The sequence below is a fragment of the Grammomys surdaster genome, unplaced genomic scaffold (genome assembly GCF_004785775.1).
Source record: "Grammomys surdaster isolate TR1022 unplaced genomic scaffold, NIH_TR_1.0 262, whole genome shotgun sequence".
NCBI lineage: Eukaryota > Metazoa > Chordata > Mammalia > Rodentia > Muridae > Grammomys > Grammomys surdaster.
Genome location: NW_021604703.1, coordinates 1,480,894 through 1,500,015, shown reverse-complemented (window position 1 = coordinate 1,500,015; position 19,122 = coordinate 1,480,894). Strand labels below are relative to the sequence as shown.

Here is a 19,122-nt window from a genome sequence, read left to right as displayed (position 1 = left end):
AGGCCAGTGGGGCTGGCAAGTGGCCCAGGCTTTCACAACAGTGGGGTGCCTGTGTGCCCCAAGCTGGGGAAGTCACCAGCATGGGATTTGCATATGAGAGTGAGAAGCACCCCATGCTATAACCCCTCTATGTCCCCCATGTAACTGCAGGGGACCCAAGGGATCTGAGTGGCCCCGGTTCCTGTCACAAAGGGGCAGGTGACAGACAGAGAGGAAAGAAAAGGATGTGCTGGGGGTGGGTGGTGGGTTGCCTGTCTGCTCACCATCATGTTCCTAGGGTGGCTGCCAGTTTCGGGTGAATTCTGCTCCTCAGTAGGGACCACTTCAAAGTCAGAGGAGGTGCCCTAGGTAGAAAGGAGTTAGTAGCTGCCCAAGAGAAAAGCACCCTGCCCCCAAGGAAGACAGAAGGACAAACAGTGCAGAGTTCCCAGAGGCAACAGTCACACACTATTCTTATGAGATCACCCAAGAACCACACAACTGCCATCACCCTCCTCGTGATCTGAGGTCATATCCCTCCATGGCCATTATTTATCTGTCAAACAGGGGTGTGGGGTGAGCCGACCTTGTACCAGTATTATTTATTTGTTCATCATGTGTGAGTGTGTGTGTGTGTGTGTGTGTGAGTGTGTGTGTGGTGGGAGGTTCATATTCTCTTTGGACAGATGAGGAAACCAAGTTCACAGAGTCAACACACAAGACAAGACTCTGCACAAGCTAGGAGATACTGCCAAAGCTCAGGTGTCTCTAGCTGATCCTGGGTGGCAGCAACTATTACAGTCACCACGAAGGAAGGTCCTACTCCAGCCTCACCAACTCAGACCTGGAGGTCCCAGGAGAGGACTGATCTGAGAATACCAATGATGGTTGACAATGTGTGCCAAACCAAGGTGGTGGCCAGCCAATTTTGTATTTTCCAAGCAGACTTCACTGGTTGTCCAATCAGCTGAGGGGCCCACAGTACATCTGAACCTGGCTCTAAGATTCCCTTAAACCTGACCGGGGCTGGGGAGGTGACTCAGTGGGTATAGCATTTGCTAAACCAGCAGTTAGACCTAACTTTGGATTTCCCAGCACCCATGTAAAAAGCACGGCTGGGCATCCGTAACTTACAAACCCAGCACTGGAGTGGACAGAGACAAGAGGATTGCTGGGACTTGCTGACTTCTCTGAAAGTAGTAAGCTCTGGGTTCAGTGAAAAGATGTAAAAGAAAAAGCAAAAAGCAGTAGACAGGACACCTGATGTTCTCCTCTGTCCTCACAAGCACACACTCCACTGCACACATATATCTCTCCCTCCATACCCCACCGAAAAACCTCCAAAACCAAAATCACCCTCTTGACCTGCTTTCCCTGTCCTGGGATGGGGTAGGACAGATGGGAGAAACGAGCCCCACTGGTCACTAGTCAGAGCCACCATGCCCCCATCTGTGGTCGCAGCTCTACTAGAGAAGCTCTGCCCAAACCTACACTCTCAGGAGTTCCATACGTGACCTTGGAAAAGGCCCAATTTCTCACTACCTGAAGGATCCCTTGAGGGGCTGGCCCTATGACACCAGGCTACACTTCTCCATTGAACCTTCAGGTCATGGTTTCTGAGCCTCTTGGCAGTGTGCGTCTGTGCCTGGTTAGTGAGCATGGTCACACTGGACAGGTCAGTAAATGAGAGAAAACTCCTGTTTGATCAGGACTTTCCTGATCATGAGAACCGTGACTTCCACTTCAAGATGGCAAGCTGCCACATCCCAGCACTCCGGACTGATGTGTGGCGGGAAGAGCTTCAGGTAACCAGTCATAACTCCAAATGCAACTTACATTGGATGGAGGCTTGGAGGGTGGCGCTGGCTTCTCCATGGAGTTTCCGGTGGCGGTGGTGGTGGTAGTGCTGGTAGTAGGATGTACCTGGACCTTTGTATCCTGTCCTGGAAAATCAAGACTGTGGCTAAAGAAACCTAGAGGGGAAGATGCCTGAACCCAGCCCCCAGGAGAACACTGGATGGAAGCCTTCTGATTGAGTTTTCTCTTGATTCTGAGAAAAGGGAGGCTGTCCCTTTAAGACAAGTCAGGATGACTGGACTGAGTAATGCGCGGCCAGAGCCTGGGCAGAGACCCCTTCCCAGACCTTACTAGGAGAACTCCAAGGTGGTCACGGCTCTCTGCCTAAGGGATTTGGATTAAGAATTATCAATTAACTAAGTGCTTTCTTTTTGGTTTTGAGAGAGGCTCCTGTAGCATATGTTGACCTCAAACTTGGCTTCATGGAGCTCAGACTGGCCCCAAACTCAGTATGCGCTGAAGATGACACTTCTTATCTTCCTGCCACCAACTCCCAACTCCAGGGTTACAGGCATGCACCACTATGCAGCTTATTCAGAGCAGCTGAATACATGCATGGTAGGTGAGCACTCCACCCACTGAGCTCCAGCCCCATTCCCTATGGTGCTCTCATTCCTATTTTAAAGAAATGAAACCAGGGTCTGGCAAGGTCATCAACTTGGCTGGTCACTCGGCTAGCAACTGTAAAACCTGGACTCCAATGCAGCTGACTTCCTTACGACTGGAGGCCACTGCTGCAGAGTCTCCCCATGGCACTGGGCCAGTGAGGACAAGAACAAAAACAACAGTGCCACGGGCTGGGACACCTCCACCTTTCTCATCGGTCCAGCAAGTACTAGCACACTTAGAAAGGAAGCTCTCACAGGGGCCTGAGATGAGTCCTGAGGAACAGCAGCAGGAAGTGCTCAAGTCTGGTGTGGGAGATCTCTTGGTCCCAGACCTTGTCCTGGACCAGATGGATACCAGTCCTTAGCCACTGTCACCTTCTCCTTATGCAGACCTCATAGGCACTGATAAAAGCTAATAGGCAAGGACGGATTCTTCTCTGGGCCTCAGTCTTCCTCATTATAATCAGAAGGAAGAAAGGGTACAGAGGACTTTCAACTCCCATGCCACACAGCAGCTGTGGATTCAAGAACCATGCTGATAAAGCCCTAAGGTTTATCATAGGTGCCACAGACCACTGTGATAGATCACTAGTGCCTGCCAGGGAATCAGGAGCGCTGAGTCACTACAGTCTTCTGAGGTCCCTTAAAGATCTGACCTTTTATGGGTGCTGTAGCCAAAAGATGTACACAAGAAAAAGGTCTGTGTAAGAATAGGTAGGCCCCAGCACTTGGGAGGCAGAGGCAGGTGGATTTCTGAGTTCGAAGCCAGCCGGGTCTACAGAGTGAGGACAGCCAGGGCTACACAGAGAAACCTTGTCTCAAAAAAAAACAAAAAAAAAAACCCAAAAAACAAACAAACAAACAAAAAGAATAGGTAGGCCCTGTGGTATTCAGGGCCTGGGCAAGCTGTGTTGAGAGAAGGCAGGGGTTCTGGATTCTTCTGGTACCTGTGAGCTCAGCCAGGGGATCGAAGGAGACCAAGGAGGGCACAGGTGGTGGTGGGGGCAGCTCACTGTCCTTGACCAGCTCCTCCGCCTTCTGCCGGAGTCTGGACGCTTCCATCTGAGACTCCTCCAGAAGCTCCCCTAGAGACAAGGTGGAGAAGCACAGGATTTACCCAGCCCAGTGCATGGCCCTCCCCATCCCTGCCCTAAACCTGGCCACGGACTGACTTCACTCCCACAGTGGCTGTGTAGAGTCCAAGCCTGTGTCAAGCAGGCCAGCATAAGGAAAGTCTGGAAGTGAGGCCTACGGAAACCTTCCACCTCTGATCTATTCCTGCCCACCTCTCCCTCCATATCTGGCCATTCCCCCTCTCCCTCCACTGCCCCTGCAGAAAGCAAGGGCTTCTCATGGGACTGCCTGCATTCTAAGCCTCGGTTTCCCTTCTGCAGCTAGAGAAAGGAAAACTCCCAACCCCCACCCACCACCAATGCAAGTGGGTTCCGCCAAGCAGGGGGAAATGCTTGGAAAGCCAGGGTGCTAGGCCTTCCACACGAAGGCTGAACTCAAAGAACGGGACCTCCAGACACAGTGTGAGGAGAGTGAGGGAGTCAGTGAAGGTCCTGCACCAAGGAGAAGCATGCAGCGCAGTGGTCAGGGTGGGCAAGGAGGGGGGAGGGGTGGGCTGGACAATGGGGATAGCTTGAGCGGAAGCTGGAGGAACAAGGCCCAGGGCCCTGCCGCACTGAGCTCTGAGCCAGCTCTGCTCCTGGCCTGGCATCCAAGCCCTGGGTTCCGGGGCTGCCCTGTACATTGATCTTGCATACTTCATGTCTCCAACAGGAGACCATTCTGGTTCCAGGTCTACAAACTGGGCCTTCTACTTCTCTTCCCATTCATGTTTCCCTCCTGGTCCCTCAAGGATACCCTTTGGGACGGGAGAAGTCAGGGCTGGGGATGCCATCACCAGGCTACAGAACTGCACACAAATGCCAGGACCCAACTCTGGGTCACAGGGACAGCAGCACAGATGGGCAGAGGTATCTGCCCGCCTTTGTGAGGGGACTGGCATTGCAGGCTTCGGGAAGAGGGCCAACGTGGGGAGGGTCATGGTCTGCTTTACCTAACATCTTTATCCCTTGTATTTTTCCCTTCAGCCGAGTATTCTCCTCCACTAGACGTTCAAAAGCTGCGGACACCTCTCCCAGAGGCGTGCTGCCCCCTGGGTCGTAGATCCGGTAGGGTCCTCTCCCTTCCATGAGGGTGGCTCAACCCCTGCCGTGACGGCCACCTAGCTGTAGGGACAACGGCAGATATCAGAGGGCTGGCCAGGCCCTTAGGTCATCATTTCTGGGGATGATGCTCTAGTCTGCCAAGGCTCTATAAAGCAGTCCCTGTGACCCAGAACAGAACACCTCACATAGGCTGGTCCGACCACAGTACCACAGAGTTCAGCAGACACCTCTGATGTTCTGATTCTACTAGTGCAACCCGAGCAGCATCCACTTCTTTTAGGAGGTGCACTGCTCTGTGGCTCACTTGCAATGGCAGTAAAATGAAGTGATGGGTGTGAGAGAACATGAAAAAGAGTCACGAGAGGCCCGAGTTCCTGCCTGCTTGGCCCTTCATAATGCCATCACAATACCAGTAATGAAGAGAACACCCCAAACATACAGCATTTGAGTAAATGGCTTGGTCATGAACTGGCTATGGGGTGAGAGGAGCCCCTCTACCTCTCCTGGAGAATGGAAGCCTTAAACTCAAACAAATGATCTCTAAGGTAAGGAGGAAACCCCAGCTAAGGCCTAACATACCACCAACCTCCTCTTCAGGTCTCAGGTCATGACTGCTCTGTCCCATCTGGTTTTAAGCAGAATTTCCCACCAAACCACCGGGCAGCACACTTCTGCCGTAAGCTGTTGTTTCTCTGCTTCATTTCATTTGAAACCATCCTGCAAGTACTGCAGCCTCCTGGTCCTGAGCCCTAGTAAAGCAGCCTTCATTCATTCATTCGACTACGACTTCTGGGGTTAGATGAGGCCTAATCTGGGTGCTAAGTAGTAGTCTGGATGTGGGGTACTGGTCTGGGTACTGGGTACCAGTCTGGGGTGTTGAGCATTAACTCCAAAGAGAGTTTATCTATGGAGAAACTGTAGACTTGTGGGTACTGAGATCCCAACATCATCAGCCCTCAGTAAAAACTGCTTCAGTCAGGAGCCTCAATGGCTATTTTGACCTCCACACTGTCCATTCAAGACAGGCATGCAGCAGGGTTAGTGATAGTGGTGTCACACCATTCATTAACTGCATGTTTGTCTCTGATGCATTCTATTGGGTGCCCAGCAATGCTCATTTTATAAAGCGACAACAGAGGCCACTGAGCTTGTATCCCAGACAAAGGGCAACGCCAGCGAGCAGGCATCAGCCGCAGAGCTCTGCCTGGAAGGGTCACAGCTCCTGCCCTTGCTAGATACACATGATGGGAACCCACAGCTCCCACAATACAGGCCAGGGTGGCAGAGTTCAAACTCATTTGTAGGGTAGGCCCAGGCCACCAAACAGCCTCTTGCTCAGTAGTTCTCAACCTTCCTAACAGTGTGACCCTTTAATACTGGTCTTCATGTTGTAGTGACTCCTAGCCATAAAATTATTTTTGTTGCTACTTTTTAACTATAATTTTGCTACCGTTATGAATCACAATGTAAATATCTGATATACGGGGTATCTGATCTGTGACCCTTGTAAAAGGTCATTTGGCACCCCCGCTCTCAAAGGGGTTGAAATCCATAAGTTAAGAATTGTCGCTCTAGCTGCTTCCCTCAGTGCTAAGAACCTTCTAATGCTGGGGATGGAACTGAAGCCTTGCATACCAACACAGCCACACCCACAGCCCCAAAGCCGGCAGACCCCTTTACCAAGAGTATTGGTGGAACACACTTGGCCAAAAGGAAAAACAAAGCTGTAACAAGTGCCTCACCCCCACCCCAAGGCTGACAAACACAGGCTGAACACCCACAGTAAGTGCTACCCACACCCTGCCGGGTCCTGTGAGGCAAAGGACAGCTGCCCACACAACCCACATATTGCTGGCTAGGACAGCCTTTATTTTTTTTTAACTCAAAAGGTCAGAATGCACTGCAGAGTGGCAAACACTGATGTACCCTTAGCAAAAGGAGTCAGTGTAGGTGAAGTACCGGGCAGGACCAGCAGACAGCTGGGCGCTCAGACCTCTGGCCAGCCTGACCTCTGCTCACCAATGCTTGCCACCACGTGACTATAGCTGGCTGGAGCCAGCATCTGTCTATTAGCCTGATACATTCCTGGACAGAAATAGGCTTTACATATTTCTTTTTCTTAGTCACCAGCACAGGATGGGGGGGAGGGTCAACCCAAAGGGAGGAACAGAGTTCACAAACAGAGAAATCGAGGCTGGAGACACCCTGAGTGGCAAGTAGCTGCAGGTGGTCTGGTCTCCAGCCCCACACCTTTGGGTCCACAGTAGACTCAGAGTCAAAGTTCCAGACAGTCTGGACACTTTCTGTGTGACTTTTTCAGCAGGTGGAAGCTACAGGGAATCAGAGGCCTACCCCACCTTTGTGTTAGGCTTCTTCAGAAAGCAGTTATAGAGGTCTGATACACACCCATTTTATTTGAACTGTAAATAAAAAAATAACCAATAAAAATGAAATTAATAAACAAACAAACACATCCATTTCAAGGCCCAGAGCCGGAAGGGACTTACCCTATCTCCCAAGAGGCTATGTTTAAAGCACCCAACCAGATCAGCCATCACTGCTGTGGCATGTGCATGGTGGCAGGGTGCTAAACCCACACTTCTAGAATCTCTGCTACTGTCTCCCAGAGACACCCAGACAAGGCTAGGTGGCACACTGGTATACAGGGGCTAACAAACAAGAGGTTCATGGGAAACATGACCAGAGTGGACAGGGCAATGACCTTGAGGGAAGACAAGAGTCGGGCAGGGGCCAGGCTCCCTTCAGGCTCCGAGCCCTGAAATGGATGTGTGCTGGACTTCAGCACTGGCTGCTTTCTGAAGCCCTGGCACAATGGTGGGCTTGGGCTCTGCTTCCCTGAAGCTTCCACCTGACAAAGTCACACAGAAAGTGACCAAACTGTCTCCTAACCTTGACTCTCAAGTCTCTATCTCCCCTCACAGCAACCTCCTTTTCTTCTGTTCCCCCATTCTGTCTGCCAGTTCTCCCATTCTGTCCATCTGTCTATCCCTCCCTCTCTATCCCTCCCTGCCATCCCAAGCCCAGTAACAAAGTTCTACCTACTTCTATTCTCCCCAGTAACTAGCTGTAGCCAGTTTTATTTACCCAATAGTTTTACAATGGGGAGCAAGGTATACACAACAATGGCTGGTGTGTGTGAGAATCCCCTCATCTGGAGATAACCAGATCTTGGGGATCACAATTTAGCATTTGTGTACACACCATCAGACTAAACCCCAAAACTCTCCATTCATCAGAGCACAATAGGAGGCAGCCACCTATACAGAAGCCACCATTCAGTAAGGAATCTTCCTGTAGGGAGACACCGATACCTTGCCCAAGACAGAGAAAGACACCGATAGAGACAGCCAGAGAGTTAAGCAGGCCTTGGGCTGCTGAGAGTAAGGAGTTCTTCATGACTTTCCCTGGACTAGATCTGGGGCTACATGATGGACCTAGAGAGGCCTGGTCTGAGGACAGAAACTGACCTACACTCACTGGCCAACCAACAATACCAGATGAAGGGATCCTGAACACACTATAGCTGGGGAGCAGCTGGGGTGTGCTTGGGGCGGAAGGGTGCAGCAGAGTGGACTCCCATCCCTGACTTCTGGAAGAGAGAGCTGGAAGGGTCAGAACCACATTAAATCCACATTCAGCCCCTGACTGTCTGAGTCTGCCTTGCCAGAGCCATGTTTTAATGGCTGAGAAGGTGGGAACGGACACTAAGAAGGAGGAGATACTGAACCACTGGGAAGGGCTCCCTGACCCCAAAGTCAGACTAATTTGCATAACCACTTATAGCATTTATAAAGTACTATGTCTCAGGCATTGGTTTTTTTTTTTTTTTAACCTTACTGTCCCAAAAGCCCTGGGAAGAAGGCATGTGTGAGAGACAAGATTACCAAGCCCCATTTGAGGACTTAAGCCTCACTAATACTTCTGGTTTCTGGGTGTTCAAGGGACAGCTATGACATACCTGGAGACAGCAAAGGTCTCCTGGCACCAAGGGAACAGCCCTAGGACGACGTCATATTATGGTAGCAAAGGTCTATGTCCCTAGCAGAGGCAGAGTTGAGATATGACAGTGGGTGTGGTCAGAACACAGAGAGAAAGAAGGTTCAGAACAGAAGCTGCCTGCTCCCTCCTCTGCTAGATGACCTTGGACTCCAGTACTCTTAGGCAAAGGGAGGAAGCCTAAATGAGACTTAGAGAAGCCAGCTAACTAGACAAGATGGTGTTGTCCTAATAGCCAAAGGATGGGAGTGACCTGAGCCTCACGACTTAGAGCAGGCCAAGGAACAGAGATGTACAGCCGTAGAATCAGGATGAAGGTTCTGCCCAGGACCAGGAAAGATGAGATGAACAGGCCACACACTGGCATCGTCTGATTTATTACAATGCACCCGGGGTCTCACTGCACCAGGCCCAACTCTGTCCATCCTGCAGCTATGGGATGTTGAGCCAGCCACTCATCCATTCTGAGCATCAACTGCTCATCTGCAAAAGAAGAATATGAAGACCTACCCAGGCTACGATGAAGACATTAAATGGTGCCTCTGTGCATGGCAGTGAGGAGTTCTCATTTCAGACTTTATTTCCCAAACGTGATTTACTCAACAAGAACCATGCTTCACGACGAGACATCCCATGCAGTGACCAGGTGGGACCCAGCATAGTACGTGGCACACTGCAGGTGTTCAGTAAAGGGCAAGGGGGCCTTCCACTATGCACCACTGACCTAAGACCCGCCCCCCTGACACTCCACCCTAGATTGGCCTTTATTTTGTTTTGCCTGTGTGTACACACACAGGCATAGGTGTGTGTGAATGTAGGTGCTGGTATGTGTGCACGCACACCAAGGTCAACCTTCTGTGTCATTCCTCGGGAGCTATCTACCATCTTTTTGAGACAGGGTCTCTCATTGGGACCCGCAGGTTCAATGATTTGGCTAGGCTCCGTGGCCAAGAAGTGCCCAGGGATCTGCTGTCTCCTCCGCAGCAGTGGAAATACAGGTAGGAGCCATCACATCACGGGTGCGTTTTTTGGTGTGGGTTCTAGGAACCAAACTCAGTCCCTTTCATGTTTATGGACCAAGTACTTGGCTCTGCCTCTCCCCCAGGATCCTGCTATTTATTTATGTACTGTGGAGCTGTGGACGGAACCCACATGCTAGGTAATCACTCTGTTGCTCAGTGATATCCCCAGCTGTTCTTAGGTTTTTGAGACAGGATCTGATTACAAGGCTAGCCTCAAACTCAGACTTCCCTGTGCCTTCTGAGTCCTGGGATACAGCCATGTTCAGCCAAGGACAACTCTGGATGTGATTTGCCTGCCTCCATTTCTCTAGTGCTGGATCCCAGGCACGCTCCTTCATGCTGGACTGGACTGGACATTTTTTAAGGTCCTTTCTAGTTCTAACAGTTCAGGATCTACCACAGCCCAGCTTTCTGGCCTTCACGGGGCTGTCATCAATCCCCAGCTCATCCTCTACAGCCTGAGGGACTCTAGACTCATCAGTCTGTCCATGAATTTATTCAGGGAAGCAAAGGCCTTGGGCTGATGCCTGTTGACAGGCCCAGCTTCTACAAGACACGAAGGATTCCAGCCAAAGCTGGGGACTGTGTCCCTCTAGCACAGCACACATCCCTCCCCAGGCCTCTTCCCTCTCCTGTGCTCCGCTACAGAGGGAGTCCCTACTGTCCCCACGACACCCAAGCTGGGATTCAGTTGGGTAACGATGATATACACAAGGAGTGCTCAGGTGGGTGAATTAATGACACAAAATGGCTAGTTCAGCACCACCACACACTAGGTCCTGGCTGAACCTTGACACCTATCACCTCACTCAGAGTATATTGTGCTTATCCTTCTTTTCCAGCAAGGAGGCCAATCCACCTGCTTAAACAACTGCGGGAGCAGACTCAGAGGCATTAAGTCATCTTCCTGAGGACACACAGCTTTTTATGGTACAACAGTAATTCAGCTTCCAGTGCCCAAGGAGGCAGGAGGTAGAATCCCACAAGGAAAGGTCCAGGCCCTGGCTTCCATCTCTGTCTGCCCTGACCTGCAGTTATTTCGGGCTGGAAGGCAACAGCAGCTGAGGAGACAGGGCTTCTACCAGAGTGAATTTGGCACTTGGCATAACAGTGCCTGCACTGCTCCTAATTATACTTCCGATGGCCCTTATTGTCCCAGGTCCCAAGGGTAAGGAGCAAGATGTCACTCTTCTCATGCTAGCCAGTAAGGTCTAGCATCTCAAGGCGTCCCTGGTGGCTGACCAGGTCTTGTTCTTGGCATTGCCCCACCACCTGCCAGTCCACTACCCTAGTAGCTGCAGCAGGCCCTGGGACTGCACACAATACTCAGGTGTTGCCTCGTGAACACAGGGACTTTTGCTTCCACATGTTCAGGTAAAAAAAAAAAAAAACACCCACACACACACACCCACACACATGTATTTGTTGACAGAGCCCTGGCACTCACATGTGTTTCTTACAGTTGGGTCTCCTACAGAGAAAAGTATCTGCTATAGTTGGATAGTGACAAAGCCCCACATATTACAAAGCTTGGTCCCAGGGTGCCTCATTCTCCCTTCCGATTCATGGCCTAGTAGGCGAGTGACTCTGTGACTCTGTGCTCCCCCTCTCCGCACATGCTCCCCACTGTGCTATGCCATCTTACCACAGGACCAAAGCAATCACAAGTGACCATGGAGCAGTGCCAAAACCTCCAAGACTGTGCAGCAAAGCAGGCCTGCGCTCCTTCAAGTGATCTCAGGATGACAATGGCCTTTATCAATGCTGTCACCAGCCTGCGTTGTCTGCAGGCCAAGCTTAGAATCAGGACTCAAGCCCTCCCATACAGAAGCAAGATGGAGGCTATTTCCCTTATCCAGTATGCAGAACTTAACCTACCCAGTGAACCTTTATCAAGGCTTCTAGATTTCTGCAGCAGCCCACACAGGAGCTGGATGGAAAGCAGACTGTTATATGCTTCATAATAGCAAAAGTATCCTGAGTGGCCATCAAAAGGATATTGATAGATAAACTAAGGTGCTGTCAATCTGTGGAACACTACACAGCAATCAAACCCATGACGTTCACTGCTTTGTGAAGACATGGAAAAAATGCACATACAATAAAAAGCCAAGTGCACATTATGTGTGACATGGCACATACCCTAAATATACACAACAAATAGTGTGGAAGAATACATGCCAAACCCTCCTGGTTAACAACCCTAGATGAGGGCTGCTGTCTTCTCAAGTCTTTCCTTAACTCTGTAGAAGAGATCTAGGCTCTACACAATAGGTGGGGAGGGGAGGGCACAACTTTCACCTTAGGCAGGGCTTGTCCATCTTTCCTTTTATCTTTGAGACACAGTCTCATTTAGCCCAGTCTAGCCTCTTATCTGCTATGTAGCCAAGAATGGCTTTAAAACCCTGACCCTTCAGAGCTCCACCTCACAAGCGCAGGTACCCACAGAGGCCAAAAAGGGGAAGAGAAAATCCAGACTGCTGGTATGTACCCCAGGCCAGGAACAAGCACCAGCCTTGGGTACCCACACCCAACATGATCCCTGCTCTGCTCCCAGAGAGCCAAGTCCAGAGGACAGGGCCTACCCCAAGACTAGTTCTCCAGAATCAAAGTGGGGCTTAAATCACAGTATCACTTCCCAGTCCCAATGCTCCTGTCACCAGCAGGTTTCAAAGGGTTGATTGACAGCCTATCTACCACACCCACTGTCCTTCATACCCACATTCCTCCCCTCAGCTACAGCTGAGAACTGACAAGGGGTACCACTGAGCCAGGGTGGCCTCCACCATCAGCTGAGAGGCCAACATCAGGACAAGAGGGAGGGCACCCAGAGTAGCCTGTCTCTCGGCGCCCAAATGTCACTCCTATCTTATGCAACCCTGTAACTCCCCTCTCAGAGGAAGATGCCAGTGTTTGAGAATTCTCCTTATACCAAATATGGTGGGAAGAGAATTTTAGAGTCAAACCTGGCTCTGTGAACCAAACAGGAGCCATAGAGCTGTCTGTGAACCTTACTGTGAAACCCAAACCAGAGCCACAGTGGCTACAACAGGGCTAGAAAGAGAAAGGCTAAATCAGGAAGATTCTCAGATGCTCATGTCAAAGGGCAGCAAATGATCCCCAAAAGGGGGAAATGAGTTGATAAACTGTGGGGATATCTCAGGGAATACAGCACATCAGTGACAATGAATGGGGCAGCAGATGCAGATGCTGATGACTCTTTCATATGCAAGTTGTGTTAGAACTGGACAGTGAGAGGCTCGGAACACACTGACAGCATCCAAAACAAAGTTACACGCTGGTCAGGGACACACCAGTTCTTATTAAGTTTGAAGAAATACAAGAGAGCACTGGGGAAATGGCTCAGTCAGTAATGTGCCTACCACATAAGCAGAAAATGCCACGTTCGAGTCTCAGAATACACATTTAAGATGGCAGGGGTGGGGGGGGGGAGTAGTGAGGTGGCTAAGGGGGTGAAGGTGCTTGCTCCCTAAACTGACAACCGGTGTTTGATATCAGGAACCCAGATGATAGGAGAGAATCCCATTCCTTTGTAAGTTCTCCCCGACAGATACAGGATAAATGTAATGATAAATCTAAAAAGCCAGAAGCCAAACATAGTGGCTCACACCTGCAATCCTGGCACAAATGCAAGGCCAGCCTGGGGACACTGTCTGTAAGACAAGAGCTGAGGAGGTGGACGCAGGTAAATCCTCAGAATTGACTGGCCAGCCAATGTAGCCTAATTGGTGAGTCCTAGGCCAGGAGGAGAGAGCCTGTCTCAAAAACAGTGACTGGCAGTAAGCCGAGGCTAGCCAACTGAAGGTCAGAGCTGAGGGACCTAGAGGTCCCTGACCTAGTGACTTCACCCTACAAGAGTAATCTCAGGGTCCAGTGACTAGGCCCCAGAGCCATCACTCCCTCATCTGTGAGTGAACTTGCCCAAGGCTGAGGTCTTGGTGTGTCCACCCTTGTGCTTAGCAGACAAAGTGCCCCAGGGCTCAGGGAACAGCTTGGTGGTTGCCTAGGCCTGTGCTTGGGGACATGACACCCCTCCCAGGGTCAAGGTAGACAGGCAGCAGAGGGGCAAGCCAGAGATATCAACAGGGAGGCACAGAAAGGCCTGGCCTAGCTAGAGCCACCGAGGACCACCTAATGAACAGACAAGGGGGTGGGGCAATGGCTGGGTTTTTACCATTTGAAGAACTCATTTGGATTTTTGAGACAGGGCTGGCTCTGAACTCAAAACATTAGCAAAGAATGACCTCTCTTGTCACTACCTTCTTAGTACTGGGATTATAGGTGTTCACTAAACACACCTGATTTATGCAAACTTAGACCCAAAGTTCACTACTGTAGGTAAGTACTCCACTGAGTCATATCCTGGGCCATATCCTGGGCCCAACATCTGGGACAGAGCAAAGGACAAATCATTCAGAGAGGACTCAGCACACACAGAACACAGGCCAGGAGAGGGTTGGAGGTGAGTTAACCAGAGGCCTGGGAAGTGGAGTCACTTGCTGCCTGTGGCTGAGAATCTAATAGCCTCAACAATAACCTCAGCCAGCACAAATCTTCCACTATGCTGCGGGGTGACGCTGCCGTCCCTTGGAGCTGCGCAAGGAAGCAAGGGGTGCACACCCACCTAGTCTGCACTAGGAGCTGTCAGTCACAGGGATGGAGACTGTACTAGCCTCACAGTTAGCACTGAGACCCATCAGGTCAGCTGTTGAAGCCTAGCCATCCAAGTGTCCAAACAGGCACTACCATGCCTGGGATCTTTTGCGGGTGGGGAGGTGTCTTGCCCAGTCCAGCTTAGCTGACAGCTTCCCAACTAAGCACAACCTCACACCCTATCTGCTATGTCCATTCAGCCCCCTAAAAGGTCCAGGCCCTACTTTGTACCTTCCATCTTTCCAGGGCCCACCATTAACACCACTTACTTCTGGAAGCCCCTCTTAATCAGGTGCCCCTGAATGACTTCACACCCTAGCCATATCCATGGTGGCTAGCCTTAATTCACTGTCCCCTGGTTCCTGATGCTGTCAGGAAGAGCTCCCAACCAGGAGGAGCCCTGGAAGGCAAAACCAGGCTCTCTCACATGGATGCAGCCTACTGAACACGAGCCAGCTGAGTGTTCCGAGGGACATTAGGGAACACCCCCTTCTGCGATCCATCCTAGAACTCACTATTGTAGATCACGCTGGCCTTGAACTCAGAGAGATCTGCTTTCTTCTGTCTCCTGAGTGTAGGGAGTAAGTGGCCGCACCACCACACTTGGCTCACAAATAAATTTACTTTAGATCACGACAAATGAATGAGCAAAGTAGTAACATGACAGAAAGTGAGAGGGGGGTCTGTTTTGCATAGGAAGAGCAGGGAAGGTCCCCTCTAAGGAGGTGACATTTGAGCTGAGACTTGACAGATAAGGAAAAAGCAGCCTAGGGAAGGGCTAGAAACTGGTCTGAGCACTTGGATGACAGATGTGAGGGCTCAGCATGAGAACAGGCTAAGCACACATACAACTGGGAAAAAAGGAGGTAGCAGGGGCCTGCCAAATCACAGTGGGCACAGAAAGGAGCCAGTACCCAGTACAGGGAGGCAGACAAACAACCTTTCAGAGCACCACCATTCTCAAACCAGGTCGGTCTGACCCAGCAGGGACGCCAGAGACACAGCACTGGGGGTGAAGAAATGAGTCAGACTCATGGCTTCCTGGGGCCCCAGGGGAGCTGCTATGGGCATCCAGGAACAGGCACCTATACTGTACCATCTATACTGTACCCACATTCACAGGACACCCATGTGGCGTGGACAATATGACCAGATATATAAATATTCTCAGTGCTCCCCCCCCCCCGTTCACTGCTCTCAGAGGGTCAAGGTTAAACGTGTCCACAGAGGACTAACACTTAAACATTTTCCCAGGACATAGTCATGATGACAGTCTAAGCCAGAAGAAAAAGAACAGGGCCTTTGGGACTAGGAGTACAGTCCTGAGCTGGTACAGTGCTTGCCTAGCAGGAATGAAGCTCTGGGTTCAACCTCCAGTACCATACAAACCAGGCAGAGCGGTGCATGTCTCTAATCCCAGCACTCAATTGTGGATGCCGGAGGATCAGAAGTTCTGCTACAAAATTAATTCAAGGCCAGCCTCAGCTATGAAGACCCTATTACAAAATAAAACAGAGTAACAATTTACAACTGGCCAGACAGCTTGGAGAGTAGAGGTGTTTGTCATGAAGTCGGACAACCGGAGTTCAAGCCCAGAAACCCGTATGATAGAGACAACTCCTGAATGATGTTCTCTGACTTCCATGTGGCCATGGATACCGTGGCACGCACTCACCCCCAAGTACAAATGAGTAAATGTAAAACTGAAAACGGACAGAGGGCCCAGCTAAAATATGAGACTACTATCAGGTCAGAAAGAATAAGTGAGAGCCAGCATCTCCAGCAGACGGGAGGACCAGGAATCCAGTCAAGGTTAAGGTCAGCCTGGACTAAGAGACACTGTCTCCAAAAAAAAAAAAAAAAAAGAGTAAATGATTTCTGAATGTAAAAACTACACGTTTAAAAGACTTTTCAATGTAAAGTTACTAGAATTATCATTATGGGTTAGTCTCACAGGCCATTTTCTAGGTACAAAGAGACACTGAGCCTGCTTAGTTAGTGTGAATATTCCATTCTCCTAACACAATGACCTCCCTCAAGGACCAAAAAAAAAAAAAAAAAAATTCTGAGAGTCCCCTGACTGTCCACTCTTGAGTGTGAATTCCCCTCTACCACACCCCTCATTGTTGGCAGTGTGAGTAAGAGCTGATCAAATCCCACTCTGACTGACTGTGAAATCAAAATGATGCATCAGGAATCCACACCGTTTCCCACACTGCCATTCAGCAAGGGGGTGGGGATGGCTGCTGCTGAGGCTTTTGCTTCATCCACGAAAGTCCCTCCCTCCCCTTTACCAAAACAGTTCCTCACCGCTGACAGCACCAAATTCCCACCCACTGCCGGGTACAAGTTGAATACAGGCACAGTACAACCCACTTCCACACACATGATCTCACACAGAGGCACAGAAACTTCCCACAGCGCACGGCTGTTAGGCACAGGCCAAAGTAGAAAACACACACGCACACACACAGACACAAAACCAAAACCGACCACTCCTAAATTATTCCCAGAAACTCACTGTATCTACCCAGCATCTGTGTGCACAAATGCCCCTCAGGTATACAAAACAATCTCAAGAGGGATGGAGCAGGGGGCTTTGCAGCCAAATGCCTGGTTGGAATCCTGACTTGGCAATTCACTAGTTGTGTGATCCCAATTTGCAAGTTGCTTGGTGCTGCCTTAAATGTTATCAAATACTCTATTAGTTCTTAATTTGTTTGACCTGCCCAGCCTCCAATAATTAAGACTGAGGCCTACTAGATTTATTCAGTCAGCTTCAGCACAATTACTGGTCGAATTACCCCTAATCTATTTTTTCTAACACTAGACAGGCTAATTCCCAGCTGGACTCCCCAAGTTCTTGTTGTTTTGAGTTGGGTTATTTCTGTTCCTTCAGTCTGTTTGTTAGGGGCATTTCACTCGTCACCTGCTACTACTGGTCCATCATGTCTAATGGAGACCTCCCGCTTTCTCCATCTTCTTTCTCCTCCTTCCTCCTCCTCTCCTTCCTCATCTTTCTCTTCTCCTCTTGGTCCCTACCTGTGAGCGTCTACCTCTATTCGCCCCAGTAATTATCTGTAGCCACTTTTATTTACCCAATAGCTTTAAAGTGGGGAGTAAGGTTAACACAACAAAGGTATGTGAGAATTCCCTCATCTAAGAAATAATCAGATCTTGGGGTTCAGATTTTAGCATACACAGCACAAGACCAATCGTCGACACCTGTGTTTTCTCACTTGGGAGGTGAAAATATAAAGTAAAATTCATGGAGAAAGGCTGGCTAGATGGCCAGTAAAGATGCTGGCCACATAGCCGGAGGACCTCAGTTCAATTCCGGGAACTCACAGGTGGAAGCAATCAGACAAGTTGTCCGAAACCTTATATGCAAACAATAAGCAAACGTAATTAAAAAAAAAATAACAATCATGCTTAGAATAAATAAATGTCACAGTTGGATGAGTTTCATACTAGATCAGCATTTGGCTGCACGCTTTTTATCCTCGCACTGGAGAGACTAAAGCAGTAGGGTCTCTGTGAGTTCGAGACCAACCTGCTCTATATAGCGAGTTTCGGAGCAGTGTTACACATAGAGACCTTGTCTCAAAACAAACAAGACTATCTGGAAATCGACCAATAAGTGTGGGTATGGTGATGATTTTCGTCATTACGACGTCTGCACACCGCTACCCAAAACTTTGCTCGCTGGAGTCCGCAAGCCGGTCTTAAGGGCTCGCCGCAGGAGGTGCGCATGCGCGCTTGGTTGGCTCCTGCGGCCGGGAGTCCCCCAAGCCTGGCGACGGCGACAATTCACTGTGCCGGGACTCCCGCCACTAGGCCACGCGCCCCGCGCAGGCCCCGGTCTCCTCCCGTCCGCCCATCCCCCAGCGGCCCCGCTCACCCTAGGACGAGAGCTTCAGGGCCCAGAGCCAGACTCGGCGAATCTAAGCTCCGGTCGGTATCAGGAAATGCCAGGGCCACGCCACGCCCCTGGGAAAGTCCCCAGAGACCGACGGGCCGTCTGTCCAATGGCGCTGCGCGCTGGGCGGCGGGGCGGGGTCTGCGATGTAAACAGCCGCAGTGGCTCCTCTGGGTGGAGCAGCTGAGGGCTCAAACCTAGGAGGCCTCAGGGCAAGGTGAGGACCTCCCAGCGGGAGTGCATTAAGCTTCTGCTGCAAAGCAAGAGACGGGTTTGCTGCTGTCTCTGTCCTTTAGAGGCCGAGGCAGGAAAGAGTCTGATTTCGAGGCCAGCCTCGGATATAGGAGCCCCCTCTTTTCCTACCCTACCCCCCCTCGCCCACCACTACTAGAAAGAATCATACACACATACATACACATGTGCATATGTGTATGACGTGTGCGTGCGCTGTGTGTGTGTGTGTGTGTGTGTGTGTGTGTGTGTGTGATTGACCCTAGCTCACGAAGTATAGTGGAAAGCATTTAAGAAATCCACCTGACATTGACCTCTGAGCTCCACAGATGTGAACATATATGATTCTGAAAGTTGGAAAGCCTTGACCTTGGAATAAAGGACAGCTTTTAAACAGAGGGGACGGTATGCTTTTGGGAGAAAGATTGAGACTTTTCCTGTCTGTGGAATTGTTTTTTGTTTTTTGTTTTTGTTTGTTTTTGTTTTTTTGTGTGTGGGGGGGGGTTCCAGACAGGGTTTCTCTGTGTAGCTCTGGCTGTCCTGGAACTCACTCTGTAGACCAGGCTGGCCTTGAACTCAGAAATCCGCCTGCCTCTGCTTCCCAAGTGCTGGGATTAAAGGCGTGCGCCACCACCGCC

The 19,122-nt window shown here is 50.3% G+C and overlaps 1 protein-coding gene across 6 annotated transcripts in view; it reads right to left on the bottom strand.

The window, feature by feature from the left end:
• Tnip1 (TNFAIP3 interacting protein 1) overlaps nt 1–19,122 on the bottom strand; it is a 56,644-nt gene that overhangs the window by 26,101 nt on the left and 11,421 nt on the right. For 2 of the 6 annotated variants that reach the window (XM_028775841.1, XM_028775843.1), the window contains exons 1-5: nt 18,236–18,330; nt 4,510–4,681; nt 3,392–3,529; nt 1,816–1,922; nt 264–344 (exon numbers count right to left, since the gene is read on the bottom strand). In XM_028775841.1, coding sequence (XP_028631674.1) covers nt 264–344; nt 1,816–1,922; nt 3,392–3,529; nt 4,510–4,645 — 462 coding nt within the window. In that variant the 5' untranslated portion in view covers nt 4,646–4,681; nt 18,236–18,330. Of the gene's footprint in view, nt 1–263; nt 345–1,815; nt 1,923–3,391; nt 3,530–4,509; nt 4,682–18,235; nt 18,332–19,122 lie in introns of those variants that run through there. The other 4 variants (XM_028775842.1, XM_028775846.1, XM_028775844.1 and 1 more) reach the window with 4 other exon arrangements.